At 61.9% G+C, this 13,051-nt stretch overlaps 3 protein-coding genes across 3 annotated transcripts; 2 read left to right on the top strand and 1 right to left on the bottom strand.

Moving 5' to 3' along the window:
• Nucleotides 1–175: 175 nt before the first annotated feature.
• Nucleotides 176–2,432, bottom strand: GGTG_01790 (hypothetical protein). The gene is made up of 5 exons (XM_009219561.1): nucleotides 1,723–2,432; nucleotides 1,311–1,622; nucleotides 1,159–1,239; nucleotides 745–1,081; nucleotides 176–661 (listed from the first exon to the last, which is right to left on the bottom strand). The coding sequence occupies exons 1-5, from the start codon at nucleotides 2,191–2,193 to the stop codon at nucleotides 588–590; spliced, it is 1,275 nt and encodes a 424-aa protein (XP_009217825.1). The 5' UTR covers nucleotides 2,194–2,432; the 3' UTR covers nucleotides 176–587.
• A 3,905-nt stretch (nucleotides 2,433–6,337) lies between these two features.
• On the top strand, nucleotides 6,338–8,974 carry GGTG_01789 (hypothetical protein; the record flags this gene model as incomplete). The annotated part of the gene is made up of 1 exon (XM_009219560.1): nucleotides 6,338–8,974. One exon carries the CDS (start codon nucleotides 6,338–6,340, stop codon nucleotides 8,972–8,974), a length of 2,637 nt encoding a protein of 878 aa, XP_009217824.1.
• Nucleotides 8,975–9,198: 224 nt separating this feature from the next.
• Nucleotides 9,199–12,346, top strand: GGTG_01788 (long chain fatty acid oxidase). The gene is made up of 3 exons (XM_009219559.1): nucleotides 9,199–11,085; nucleotides 11,156–11,240; nucleotides 11,330–12,346. The coding sequence occupies exons 1-3, from the start codon at nucleotides 9,496–9,498 to the stop codon at nucleotides 12,070–12,072; spliced, it is 2,418 nt and encodes an 805-aa protein (XP_009217823.1). The 5' UTR covers nucleotides 9,199–9,495; the 3' UTR covers nucleotides 12,073–12,346.
• The last annotated feature ends 705 nt before the right edge of the window (nucleotides 12,347–13,051 follow it).

Raw genomic sequence — 13,051 nt, 5'->3', positions numbered from 1 at the left:
GGACCACCAGGTAGGACGTGGGCGCACATTGCTGAGCAAAGCGTCACAGCGTGCACATGCTGCGTGTCGCCGCTGGTTCCATGACGTCAATACGTGCGGGATGGGAGATTGTGGAGCACTCCAACACGGAAGCGCGCAGGGGGTCCTGGTCCAGGCCGCTGTGACGCTAACCTTTTCGGGGGATAAACAGTTCTTTATTAGGACTAGACAGGCACGCATCGGTAATTCTTGGCCACCCGCTGGACAGCCTTGACCCACGAGCTTGTTTGCCCTTGTCGCCTGAAAATCCGGAGCTCTTGATCCGACAGTTTCGCAGAGTGCCGTGAGTGCGCAACTCCATAACTCGAGCAACTATCACGGCCTTGATCACGGCAGAACCGACGGGAGATGAGTGAAGGAAGCAGCCAATATTATCCGATCAGGGTTTGCGGATATCACCACCGCCTGGCGCTTTCTGGTGTTCTTGAATATGCCCGATCCAGCGACAAAGCGTCTGCATTACCCATGGGCCAGCCCAATTGGTAGAAGCTTGACTTGATGAAAAAACATGTAACATCAAAGCCAGAAGGACTCTATAGCACCATACATCAAACACCATTGCACACCCCCGAGTTCGCGACGCTGTTCAGGTCTCGAGGAACAATCCCTTGGCGGACAGCATCTGGATAGGGGAACAGGTGTTTGTCATTGGGTCAGCATCGGTTTGATAGCGTCATAAGCGGACGTGGGTGAATAGAGCCTCACCTTGGTAGCTCCAACGATAATCGCCTTCCTTCTTCCAGGACCAGAATACCCAGCCGAGAGTGTGCCTTTCGTAAGCAATAACTTGGGCTGCGAACCACTTTTTGTAAAAGTCGGTGTTGCTCTTGGCCCATTCGCCATCGTTCTCTTTGGCGTCGGGGGCACTGATGCTCCATTCGCCGACGATAGTGTCCGCTTCCCCCGGCGCAGCCCTATTGTCGCGGCAGGAAATGGAAATGTAGTCTGAAGGGGAGCTGTTGGGGAACGTCCATTTGAGGTAGCGGTGGTCGTCGTAGGCCAGGAAGTAGTTGCTGGACAAGAACTCCCCCGGCTTCTCAGGCTGTGTCGCGGTTCAGTTAACATTGTGCTTATTCCGTTTCCAAGCAGCCAAGGCAACGTAAAGGTGACAAGACTTACACCCCAGAGAGAATTCATCATCTGGATATGCAGGTAGTTGTTCGCCGTGATGCCAAGGCTCCTTTCCGTATCCCGGATTGCCTAGTCAAAGATGTCATTAGTCCATATCTGACGACTGCAATTGAGTGAGACAGGCTGTGAAGCTCCCGTACCTGGTACGCCTTGGGATAATAATACGTTTTCAAGGAACCAGGTATGTTGCTGCGAACATTCTCGTTGACGAGCCCTATCATACCAACGTTCCTCATCTCTCGTGTGTCGTGGATGAGGCGCCGGAGCCAGGCCATGAACCTGATTGCGCGGTCGTACTGGTAGTCCTGGTAAAAGCCCGCTGTGGGTGCCAGCTGCCCCGTGAAGGGTTCCTTGGCCGCCTGCGCGCCCGGGGCACCGTGAAGCTCGAGGATGATATACATGCCGCGGTCGCTTGCCCAGCCGCACACCTTTTTGAGATATTCCACGCCACCCTATTCCCCAGCGGTGGCAGCAGTCAGTGTGGGAGTCTAGGAGCTATACCGAACTGGTATGGAATGAGAGCAGCGAGGTGGTTAAGAGAGCTGAACTGACCCTAGGGAAGTGCTCCGAGTCCCAGTACACAATCTCCTCCATCATCCAGTACCCCAGGGGGATGCGGACTGTGTTGAGGCCGCTATCAATCATCTCATTGAAGTCGGCCTCTTTGATAAAGTTCCCCCAGTGCTCCTTGAACTTCCTGTCACCTTCGCTCTGGCCCAGCTTCGTCATGCAGTCGAACTCGGAGTTCTTGTCTTTGACCTCGCACCCCATGCTGGCGGCCCACTCGGACCACATCATCCACGGCTCGACGATGAAGAGGGAGCCGAGGTTGACGCCGCGCAGCTTGCCCGAGGCGCTGAGCCACCGCCGGCCGGTGCTCCCGCCGCCGTGGCTCCCGTTGAACAGGCTGAAGCCGTCGAGATCGACGATGGAGCGCTTCTCGGGCCCGGCCCCGGGGAGCCAGGCGTGCACGGCCGACACGGCAAGGGCCGCAACGGCGAGGGCGAGGCGCGGGATCTTCATGATGGAGGGGGAGTAGGTATACACAGAACGAGAGCTGTGTATTCCAGACGGGGGAGCCTGGAGACGAGGGCTTGGGACTGCTGCGGCCTTGGCTCTTGGCAGGGCAGCGGTCCGACAAGATGCGGAATTTATATTGCGGTTTATGGCATGTTCCGGCCTTGCAGACCCCTGCTTCCACGTTTTTGAGAAGGATTCCAGGCCCTGAACAATAATTCGGGGTTTGAGTATGAGCACTGACCTGATTCTCTCAAGGGGCTCTGCTCACTCAATTTGGGGGCCGCCTTGGGCCCAATCAGGATGGCGCTCAGTACGAGGTAGTCGCCGCCAATGGCCGATTGCTAAATGTATGCCTAATTTGTGGCGTTGGTGTGGTGGGATGGAGCCTAGTGCTGACACCAGCATATCCCATATGGCCGCCATTGCGCGTTTGCGTCTCCAATACCTTGTCTCGTTTGTGCAGCGGAGATGGCTTCCAGGCTGACGTCGCTGAATGCCACGAATCAGCACCATAACACTTCCTGTTTCTAGGAGCTTGTCGTCCGCGATGGGATGCGTGCGTAAAAGCGCTTCTCCACTGCGTCGAAATTGTCTCATTTGTGGTGTGGCCTGGAGCAACTCGCTTCGTCTCTTGGGCCAAGCCACGGCTAAGCCCACAGATACCATAGCGATACCGCGGTCCGTCCCGCTTCCTCTACCAAGTTCCTATCCCTAAGGCCCCGTTTCCAACGTGGAGCTCTTGTTAGACATTTCGCTCAAGCTCCCTTCTGGCCCTGTCTGACGATCACGGGCGCTCCCAGCCGGCGTCACATGTGTGTCTCCAAAGACCCCAGGTAGCAGCTTAACCCTTTCTCCACGGTGATGGCCACATCCCACGATGCAATTATGAGGTGACGTTGGGCACCACGGCCGTGACACAGCGTGTTGGGCAGCACCGGCCAGGACGGTGGAGGATCGAAAAGACCTTGTGTAAGTGTATGTGTGCATTTATGGGTGCGTGCGTGTGTGCGTGCGCGTGTACGTTTGCGTGAGAGGCCGGCCATCCCGGCTCCAGTATCTCAAACATGCAACCCTTTGTCCAATGATGAGCACCTCGTATCTTGTTGCCATCCATGGTGATACCAACTCCCACTCCCATCCCCTTTCTCTCATGCTACGTTTTGGGTGCATATCTGGGTTTGACTAATTCGTGTTCGTATGTGACAGTGTCGCTACGGGACCTGTGCGTCGATACGCTACTCTACTTGTGCTATCTTGATTGTTCCAGAGAAACATGCTGGACTGCATGCGTTGTTTGGCAAAGCGAGCGGTGTGTCAGTGTGCCTTTGTCGGGTATACACGAAAAGCAGATGCGCATCTCGTTGTTATCAATATCAGGTTCTTTCGAGTGCATTTTTCTGCTCACCAAGTCTCATTCTTGGCCGTTGACTGTTGTCAAGCTATAATATCCCCGGCTATGTCTAGCTTCTGGTGGCGATGTTGTCTGGTCACACCAAGCTCCCGCCTAGCTGGCGGTAGGCAGCCAAGAGCCACTTCGTCTTTCATGGAGCCTCCCGTCTTGGATCTCGAGCTGTGATCCGTCCGGTCTCTCATAGTACCACAGCACCCCACGTCACAATGCAATGTTACCATTATCCATCCCATCAGTAGATCGGCCATGCTGTGACTCCCAGCGGCCGCGCTTTTGAGACACCTGCGGCAGCGGAGGGAAACAAGACATTGTAAGGCGGTGATGCGTGGGCGAGAAGGATCTGGCCAGGCCGGCGGTGATACGGTCAAGTCAGGTGCTTGAGGTACAGGTGTATGCATTACCTGTTAGCCATTCTCCAGATAAGACGTTCCCGTAATTTCTCTGCTGAGGTGCGGATATATACAAACTCAGGAGGAACCGTGACGGCACCTTGCCACGGGCAATCTTCGTATCGGAGTGACTGCTTGGAGCAAAGTGCAGTTCTGTCTTGTTCCCCGCCCGGTCGGACTGGAAAGCGAGATGGAGCCGGGCAACAGGAATCGGCAAAAGATGCATGCGGGCCTCAAGGCATCCCCGGTATCCCCGGCATCTGAGGGTGGTGCACGGGATGATGGGACTGGCTGGGGGATGCTCCAACCCTGCCACGTTAGACTGCAGGATGCAGTGCAAGCGACATGATGCGATGCCCGATGATAGTGGCGGCCAGTTGTTCGATAGGAGATGGGGTGGGTGTCCAGTGCCTGCCTCTAGCCTGCCTCTAGGCTCTGTCCAAGTTAATATGGCTTTCCCCGCGCGCCCGGATCCGGGGACAGGGGCGAGAGAGGGGAATAGTGGTGGGCAGTCTCGGTGTCCAATTGACCTGTGACGTCCTCCCACACTTTATGTACTAATGATAGCGCTTGTGAGCCTCGTCTTCGGGGCAGCCGCAGGGCCAGGATAAATCTTGGCCAAGTCGATGAAATGCCACCACCAAGTCTTCCCAAGCGTGTCGCTCTTGGCTAGACATGGGAGACAAATAGGGTGCCAGCCTTGTGGGAGCATATCCCTTCGCCCCGTTTGGCAGACGGCCCGTCTTGAATCCAATCCTGTTTGTCCGCCGTGTTTGTGCCACGAGATGCTGGTTGGCTGGCTGTTGCTTCTTCCGCTTTGCACCCGCAAAGCTGGGCACAAAGATGCCCCAGTCTTGGAAACGGGGCCTCCGACATTCCGGTGGCAAAAGATGCATCAAAACGGAGCAGCTAATCCCGTCTTGGCTCGTGGTGAGTTCGTGGTTCCGGATTGCCGCCCATATCAGTCGGGCAAAAGGGCACGGCAGGATGCCTCATGAACTGGGCGATGAATGAATGCAGAACCCAGGGCTGTGCCCGCCTTCGCAGCCGTGCGTATCAGTGCGGCTGTGTGGTGCGCATACATACCACCCACTGACTTACTGAGGCGCCACCACCCTCCTACTCCCCCGCCCGAGTGTGCTGGTCGCCTACTTTTAGGCGGACACGGTGGCCGCCAGTGGCAAATTGATCACTCAACCCTCCCGTTCCCGCCGTCTGTCTACGTAGTCGGGCACGTCTTCCGTTCTGCTCGGTCGATATGCAGCCTTGTTCGAGGTTGATGGACACCTCGGGGCTCGGCTAGGCCCGTATCACTCGACACCTTGCAAAGAGTCTTGATGTTCCCGGCTGCCCCCAAAATGAGGAATCCAGCCTGACGACGCAGTATCACGGTTGTAGCTGCATCGACAGGCCTGGCCTGAGCTCACCCGCCACCCGCGTCGCATCCTCCAGGAAAAGTTTGCACGTAGAGGCAGGTAGCTACCCGAAGGGCATCTTCCATGTCGGGCGGATCACGAGCAAGTACATGCAGCTGCATTGCGTCTTCGTTCCGCCAAGGCAGCGGATGGGCCGGTGCAAGCGCATGCGGTAGCCCAAGGTTGTCGACGCAGCCAAGCCAGGAGGGGGAGGGTGGTGTGTGTGAGGTGAGCTGGCTACCCTCCCTCTGGCCCGCATCCTCCACTGCCCAGTCGGGCACCTGGGTTTTCGTGGCCGGGCTGTTTCAGCAGGATAGGTCGTACTGAAAAAGCTCATGCGTCTTGGTTAGAAATCAAGACAGGTAGAAATGTCGGTGTCAAAGATGGACGCTTCGCGCTCTCTCGCCCGGCGGCAGCTTGGCCTCGCCTGCAGCATGTACCAATGCATGTCGCGCCTCTGACAAGGGCTACTTTGGAGGCCATGTCTCATGCGGCCCTTCCATACCCCAGGTTCCCGGTGTCCAGGGAACCGCCACATCGTTGGCGTATGTCTTGGAGACCAGTCTCGATGCGGTGGCCCGAGTCCTTTGGTACATCCCCTCTACCCAACGGCGAGGAAGGGGGTAGTGACGATCTTGGGTCTGAGAGACGAGATCATACATCTCGCTCTTTTCTCACCATGTAAACTGATCGGCGGATGGAGTCCTGCACTATAAGTCAAGCGCTCCCCCGACCTCTCTCCCCGCCCGACTATATTCTATCCCCACCCAAGCCTTCCTTGGCGAAGAAACGACTCTCCGGCCCTGAAACTGATTCACCATCTCGTTGCCCACCTGATCTGACCGCTGGTTGCCTTTTTGCACACCAGACCTGTTCGTTGTTGATACGTTGCAAGGGTACAGCCGCTACACCCACCTGTCCATACAGTCGGGATGACCAACCGGGATCACTACACTGCCGGATCCATGCGAGTCAACGAGCAAGGCTACGAGGGGGTCTCCCAGGCTCCCCTGCCTCGACCGGCAGGGGTGCCTGGGGTCCCTCGTCCGCCCCAGGCCCATCCTGGTGTCGGCCCTGGCCCACGGGCGATGCCTCCACAGGGCGTTCCCGTCGCCGGCCCGCATGCCCACCACCCTCAAGCAACTGGGCGAGGGGCCGCCGCCAGTGCTGCTGCTGCTGCTGCTGCTGCTGCTGCTGCCGGCGCGGCAAGGGTGCCAGCCGCGACGCCCGGCCCGCGCGTCCGGCCTCTCCACGAGACGTGCGACCTGCGCGAGCAGTTCCTCACTCCGGAGGACCTGCGGGACTCGTTCACGCAGTACATCGTTTTCCGGTTCGAGAAGATACCCGACGAGGACCGGTACGACGCCGACGGGCAGGCGCGGGAGGAGGGGTCGACGTGGCTGTACGCGCGGCGGACGCGGGTGTGCGACCGCGAGCAGAGGGACATACTCGGCGAGATCCGCGACATCGCCCGGTCCTCGACCGAGCCCTTCGCCGCGCGGCGCAAGGCCCTGAGCAACGAACAGCGCCGTCAGGTTGAAAACACGCTCGAGGAGCTGCTGCAGGACGAGCCCGACCCGGCCCGGTTCGAGACGACGCTGGTGCAGCTGGACGAGAAGTTCGAGACCCTGACGGACAAGGAGCGCCGGGAGTATGACCGGAGGCGCGGGCGCAGGTCCGAGACATACCGCACGACCAGCAGCGGCGCCCAGGTCAAGCGCAAGAAGAAGAAGCGCGTGGCCATTACGGCGTACTACAAGCGGTCGCCGAAGCCCGACGTCGACATCGGGCAGCTGATCAAGGAGAGGCAGGCGGAGCTGCTGGCGCAGACGCCGGGAGGGGCGCAATTGCCTCCCGTTCACCAGCAACGACAGCGCCAGCAGCAGCAGCAGCAGCAGGACGCCCACGGCTTTCCTACTGCTACTGCGCCGCCGCAGCCGCGCGTGTACAATGGCCAGGGTGAGGGTTATGCTACCACCCAGGCGAACGCGGCGCCGCGAGCACCCCCGATGCCTCCGCCATACGCTGGAGCTCCAGGATACCCTGGGCAGCAGCAGCAGCAACCTCCCCATGGACAACTGCCGCCGCGCCCAGTAGTTGGCGCCCAATCCGCACACCCTGCGAACGCTCAACATGGCGCTCCTGGCGGTGGTGTCAATGCTGCTGCGGTTAATTCTGGCGGTGTCCACAGCTACCCCCCTCCTCATGTCCCACCGCCGCCTGTCCAGCGAGGCCATCCACAGGGTGCGACACATGCCGGCAACGCGGCGCCCCAGGCCGCCCACGGCGGTGGCGGCGGCGGCGGCGGCGATAACAGGAGGCGCAGCACGAGCCGGCACCACTCCCAGCCACACGACCGCCACCGGCGGCCGCAGGGGTACCGCGGACACGCGGAGCGGGACGACTTGTCATCCAGCGTGGACTCGGCCAGCGAGTGCGGGTCCGTCTACAGCGAGAGTACGGACGAGGACCAGAGCACCGAGTGCACGAGCGACGACCAGGCGTCCATGATCTCGTCGGACCGCCCGAGCCCCAAGCGCCGGCACCAGCGGCACGAGTCGTCGCACCAGGTGCGGCGCAGGAGGCCATCGCTGCACCAGGTGTATGACCGCCGCCCGTACCGCAGCGGCGGGCACGGCGGCCGCAGGTACAGCACTGGCGGGCAGACGGCGGCGGGAGGAGGATCGGGCGTCGGCTACGGTTACGTGCAGCCATCAGCGCCGCCGCCGCCGCTGATCTTCAACGCGCAGCAGCCGGTGCAGCCGACCTTTGTGCCGAGCGGCGGCGCCGTCCCGGTAACGGTGGTACAAACGCCGACGACGGCCGCGCACCCGCAACAGCAGCCCATGGACCCTGCGGGGTCGTCGCTCGAGCTGGCCAACGAGCAGATACGGGACGCGTTCGACATCGTCTACATCAAGGGCCTCGCAGAGGGGCGCCGGCAGCAGGCGGCGTCCGAGACCATGTACGTGGCGGCCTCGGCGGCGGCGCGCCAGCAGCCGCGGGCCTACCACCCGCGCCACCCGCCGTCCCCGGCAAGCACATCGGCGGGCCTGGGCGGTGCGCGGTACGCCGACGCGGCCGAGGTGGACGGCGAGAGGAGGCGGGTGGACCGGCTGGAGCAGATTGTGAAGAACTTGAAGATTGACACCCACGACCCCGACCGCGACATGCGCCGGGACCGCGAGGACGGCGACGAGCGCAGGTACGGAGAGGGGACCCGCTACCACTGGAGTGGCGGCGGCCGTCGCGACGGCTACGGCGGCGGCGGCGCCAGTCCGCGGTACGGCATCTACGAACAGGATCGGGATGACGCGAGGCGGCACCGGGAGCTGCGACGCGGGGGTGGTGACGTGGACGGCCGTGAGCGCGAGCGCGAGCGAGAGCGCTTCGACAGGAGGCCGTCGCCGCACGGGCAGCCGTGGCCGACGAGCCCGGACCGGCGCGAAGGCTTCATGTACGGGGTAGGCCGCGACTCCTGGGCTGACCTTGGCGGGGGGTCTGGTCACGGGGCGGGTTACTCGCCTGGGATGCGCAGGCGAGGAGACAGGGGTTACTATCCTGGTTGACGGTTTGGTTATGACGGGGTGTTGGTTTGAGTGTCTGTCCTGTGTTTTTGGCTCTCTTGTTGTTGCATTGTGTAGGATTTTGTTATCATGTACTAAAATGTAGGATGGATGGGTGTTGGATAGTGTTGGCAATTGACTCAACGTCAATCGAGGCTCCGTCAATGTTTGTGTTGGCCACCTTTGACACCTGTCAATCCCTGCGGGGACTTGGCGCTGGGGAGCGATGGCAGGCCATCCGGACCAGGGGAGCCTGGTGAAACAGCACGGGGCTGCGCAAAAGCAACGAGGCGTTCGAACATGACCCCAGAAAGCTGAAATAGAACCACCCTAAGAGACGGGACGATCAATTCGAAGCGGGCACAGGCAGCCGAGGTCCGGTCTCGTTTCGACCCTGCTCCAAGATATTCCCATATATTGTTGACCAACCCAGACTTGACCCTCGAATCTCCATTATTGTAGCCACATCGTGTCTCCCCTCATCTGCTGCAAGCGCAAAACTCCTTCTAACAAAAAGCAATAAGATGGAGGCAGCCGAACATGTCCCTGCCAGCCCTCGGGTCCCAGACCTAGTCGAGCTGCCGTCTGACTTTTGGACGCCGACGCAGTGGAGCGTTTTCCTGGCCCTTGCTGACGCCGTCCTCGCCCCCATCGTGCCCGAGTCGGAGCTGGAGGACAAGGCAGCCCAGATCCGCATGCCCGACGACCAGTTCGCCCAGCTGCTGGATCGGTTTGATGCCGCAGTCGCCCGTCCCGGCGGTGACAGTGACAACAACAGCAGCAGCAGCAGCAGCAGCAGCAGCAGCAGCGACGCCAAGGCCCTCGCCCGCGCCGTCCTCAAGGACAGCTTCTCCACCAACCCGGCCCTGGCCGGCCACCTGAGGCGGACCGTCTCGGTCACGGTCCACCACCGCCTCCGGACGCGGATCGGCGGTCTGCTCGGCGCCCTCTCCACGCGCACCGGCGCCCTCTTCCTGACCGGGCGCTGCATCCCCTTGCACCTCCAGCCGCTGCACGCGCGCGAGGCCGCCCTGCGGCGCTGGCTCGCCTCGTACCTGCCCGCCATGCGCGCCTTCGCCAAGAGCGTCGCCGCCCTCGCCCAGAACTCGTGGGTCCAGGCCAGCCCGCTCTTCAAGCAGGCGAGCGGCTACACCGACGTGCCCCACCCCTGGCGGCCCGGCCCGGGCTTTGAGTTTGAGTTTCTCCAGTTCCCACGGCGCGGGCCGACCGAATCTGATGCCGATTCCGATGCTGCTGCTGCTGCTGCTGCTGCCGCCGAGTCGGAGCCGGTGGTGATCGAGACGGACGTGGTCATCGTCGGCTCCGGCTGTGGTGGCGGGGTGTGCGCCAAGGTCCTGGCCGAGGCCGGCCACCGGGTGCTGGTGCTGGAGAAGGGCCACCACCACCCGCCGTCGCAGCTGCCCATGCCGCAGGAGCAGGGCAGCCGCCTGCTGTTCGAGAACGGCGGGGTGGCGGCCACGACGGACGGCGCCCTCAACGTCGTCGCCGGCTCGACCTGGGGCGGCGGCGGCACCGTCAACTGGAGCGTGTGCCTGCAGACCCAGGACTACGTGCGCCGCGAGTGGGCCCGCGGCGCCCGCGGCGTCCCCTGGTTCGAGTCGGCCGAGTTCCAGGCCTGCCTCGACCGCGTCTGCGACCACGTCGGCGCCCCGCCCGGGTCCGAGGCCGCCGTCCGCCACACGCACCGCGGCCGCGCCCTGCTCGACGGCTGCGCGCGCCTCGGGTGGCGCGCCGCCCCGCTGAGGCAGAACTCGGGCGGCGCCGAGCACTGGTGCGGCCGCTGCACCCTCGGCTGCCACGGCGGCGAGAAGCGCGGCCCCGCCGTCAGCTGGCTGCCCGACGCCGCCAGGGCCGGTGCCGTCTTTGCTGAGGGCTTCCGCGTCGACAGGGTGCTGTTTGGCGGCGACGAGGCCACGGGGGAAAAAGTCGCCACCGGCGTCGTGGGCACCTGGACCTCGCGCGACCCGCAGGGCGGCGTCGCCGGGCCCGTCGAGAGCAGGGTGGTCCGCGAGGTGGTTGTTAAAGCGAAGAAGGTTGTAGTCTCGGCCGGGTCTCTCTGGAGCCCTGTGATCCTGAAGAAGAGCGGGCTCGAGGTAAGACGGACGACCTGTGGTTTATAGTGTGGTTTCTCGTGCTAACCACCAGCCAACTAACTTTCTCCAGAACCCAAATATTGGCAAGAATCTCTATCTTCACCCATGCAACATAGTAGGGGCATACTACGACCAAGAGTTAAATCCCTGGGAAGGTAATCTCCACCAGACGTCCTACTACCAGTCGGGCTCATGCTTCGCTCGCCGCCTAAGCAAACGTCACTAACATCCCACATCAACCCAGGCGGCATCATCACGAGCTACTGCAGCGAGTTCGAAGACCTCGACGGCAAGGGGCACGGCGTCAAGCTGGAGGCGACGTGCCAGGTGCCCTACATGAGCCTGCCGATGCTGCCCTGGAGGGGGGCGGCCGACTTCAAGCTCGCCGCGGCGCGGTTCGGGCGCATGGACGCCTACATCGCGCTGACGCGGGACCGCGACCCGGGCGCCGTGCTCGCCGACCCGGCCACGGGCGAGCCCGTCATAGACTACCGCCCCTCCGCCTTTGACCGTGCCCACACCCTCGAGGGCGTCGTCGCCCTCTCGCGCATCTGCCACGCCGCCGGCGCCCGCGAGATCCGCCCGCTCCTGCCGGGCGTCGAGCCGTTTGTCCGCCGCCCCAAGGAGGTGGCGGCGGCGGCGGCGGCGGCGGCCGAGGCCGAGGAGAAGACGGATGGCCAAGACGCGGCCTTCGAGGCGTGGGTCGCGGAGCTCCGCAGGGTCGGCAACGCGCCGCCCCTGGCGCCCTTCAGCTCGGCGCACCAGATGGGCACGTGCCGCATGGCGCCGCGCGCCGAGGACGGCGTCGTCGACCCCGAGGGCCGCGTCTGGGGCGTCGACGGCCTGTTCGTCGCCGACGCGAGCGTGTTCCCGTCCGCCTCGGGCGTGAACCCCATGGTGACCAACCTGGCCATCGCGGATTGGATCGCCAGGGGCGTGGACCGGGAGCTGCGGGGGGCAGAGGTAGCGGGGCGTGTGGTTGGCTGATGTGTACTTGGTAGTAATAGGGCGTGGCTGCTAATCTACTGATAGCGTAGGAGAAGTCATGTAGGCCTCACTCTCACCGGTTCCGAGTGAGGCTTTTTTTCGGCATCTGACAGGCCTGACTATCTGATGATGATATGCATCCTAGGGATATCATTGGTCACAGTTCCTCTACCAAGCACCTAGCCCTATGTAGGAGGCTCAATAGCTTAATATTTGGGGGGCCCCTTTGCAAGGGCAACAATCCAATGTACCAACTCGACATCCCCAATCAAAGGCGAGCCTATAGGCAGCAAGAAAACAAGACCTGCGTCTCTCCAGCGCAACGTCTTACTCAGACAAAACAACACCCATCTAGACCAGGCCCATCATATCCGCACGGGGAAGGGCAGGCTGTCACCTCTCCCGACAGCTATTCCCGGCCATCTCGAGCAGCAGAAAGCTGCATGCCCTGCCCGCTCGCTGCCCTTCGGTCCTCGGCCTCGTTACCACCGGGCGATCCATTTCGGGATGCATGACGGTGGCACAGCCGCGCGCATGCATGGGGCCAATCAATCCCCGACCCGAAAGGAACAAGAGCTCCTCCCCCCTTTCCTTCTTACTGCAGGGCGGCGGCGGCGGTGCAGACACGCGTCTCTCAGGGCGTGAGCTAGACTAGTGCGAGATCGAGGCCAGGGGGTGAGGTGAGATGGGGAGGGAGGGGGGGATACATGCACAGAGGAAGGAAGATGGATGGAATCAAAAAAAAAAAAAAAAATAGAACGAACCCCCCGCCAACAGAGCACAGGCACTAAACCGCCAGGCTCCTGTATCGCGGGGTTCCTCCGTCGAAAGAGTGTGGTAGGTGTTGGTAGGCCCAGCACATCTACAGCAAGCAACACACTACAGCGTCTGCCTGGACCGACCTGAACTCCTTCCCACCAAAAACCTCAACCCTCTCCCCTCCACGATCGATGGCTGGCCGATCCCATCCAACGTGCAT

The sequence above is a fragment of the Gaeumannomyces tritici genome (assembly GCF_000145635.1).
Source record: "Gaeumannomyces tritici R3-111a-1 unplaced genomic scaffold supercont2.1, whole genome shotgun sequence".
Lineage (NCBI taxonomy): Eukaryota > Fungi > Ascomycota > Sordariomycetes > Magnaporthales > Magnaporthaceae > Gaeumannomyces > Gaeumannomyces tritici.
The sequence above is the reverse complement of the archived record's forward strand: the minus strand, read 5'-3'. Positions and strand labels throughout refer to the sequence as shown.

Excerpts from the sequence above, each read along its gene's own strand:
- GGTG_01790 (XM_009219561.1), bottom strand. The coding sequence starts at position 2,193 with ATGAAGATCCCGCGCCTCGCCCTCGCCGTTGCGGCCCTTGCCGTGTCG. Across the intron at positions 1,623-1,722 it reads ACTCGGAGCACTTCCCTAGG|GGTGGCGTGGAATATCTCAA; the intron begins GTCAGTTCAGCT and ends GCTGGGGAATAG. Across the intron at positions 662-744 it reads TTATCGTTGGAGCTACCAAG|ATGCTGTCCGCCAAGGGATT; the intron begins GTGAGGCTCTAT and ends TCCCCTATCCAG.
- GGTG_01788 (XM_009219559.1), top strand. The coding sequence starts at position 9,496 with ATGGAGGCAGCCGAACATGTCCCTGCCAGCCCTCGGGTCCCAGACCTA. Across the intron at positions 11,086-11,155 it reads TGAAGAAGAGCGGGCTCGAG|AACCCAAATATTGGCAAGAA; the intron begins GTAAGACGGACG and ends AACTTTCTCCAG. Across the intron at positions 11,241-11,329 it reads AGAGTTAAATCCCTGGGAAG|GCGGCATCATCACGAGCTAC; the intron begins GTAATCTCCACC and ends ACATCAACCCAG.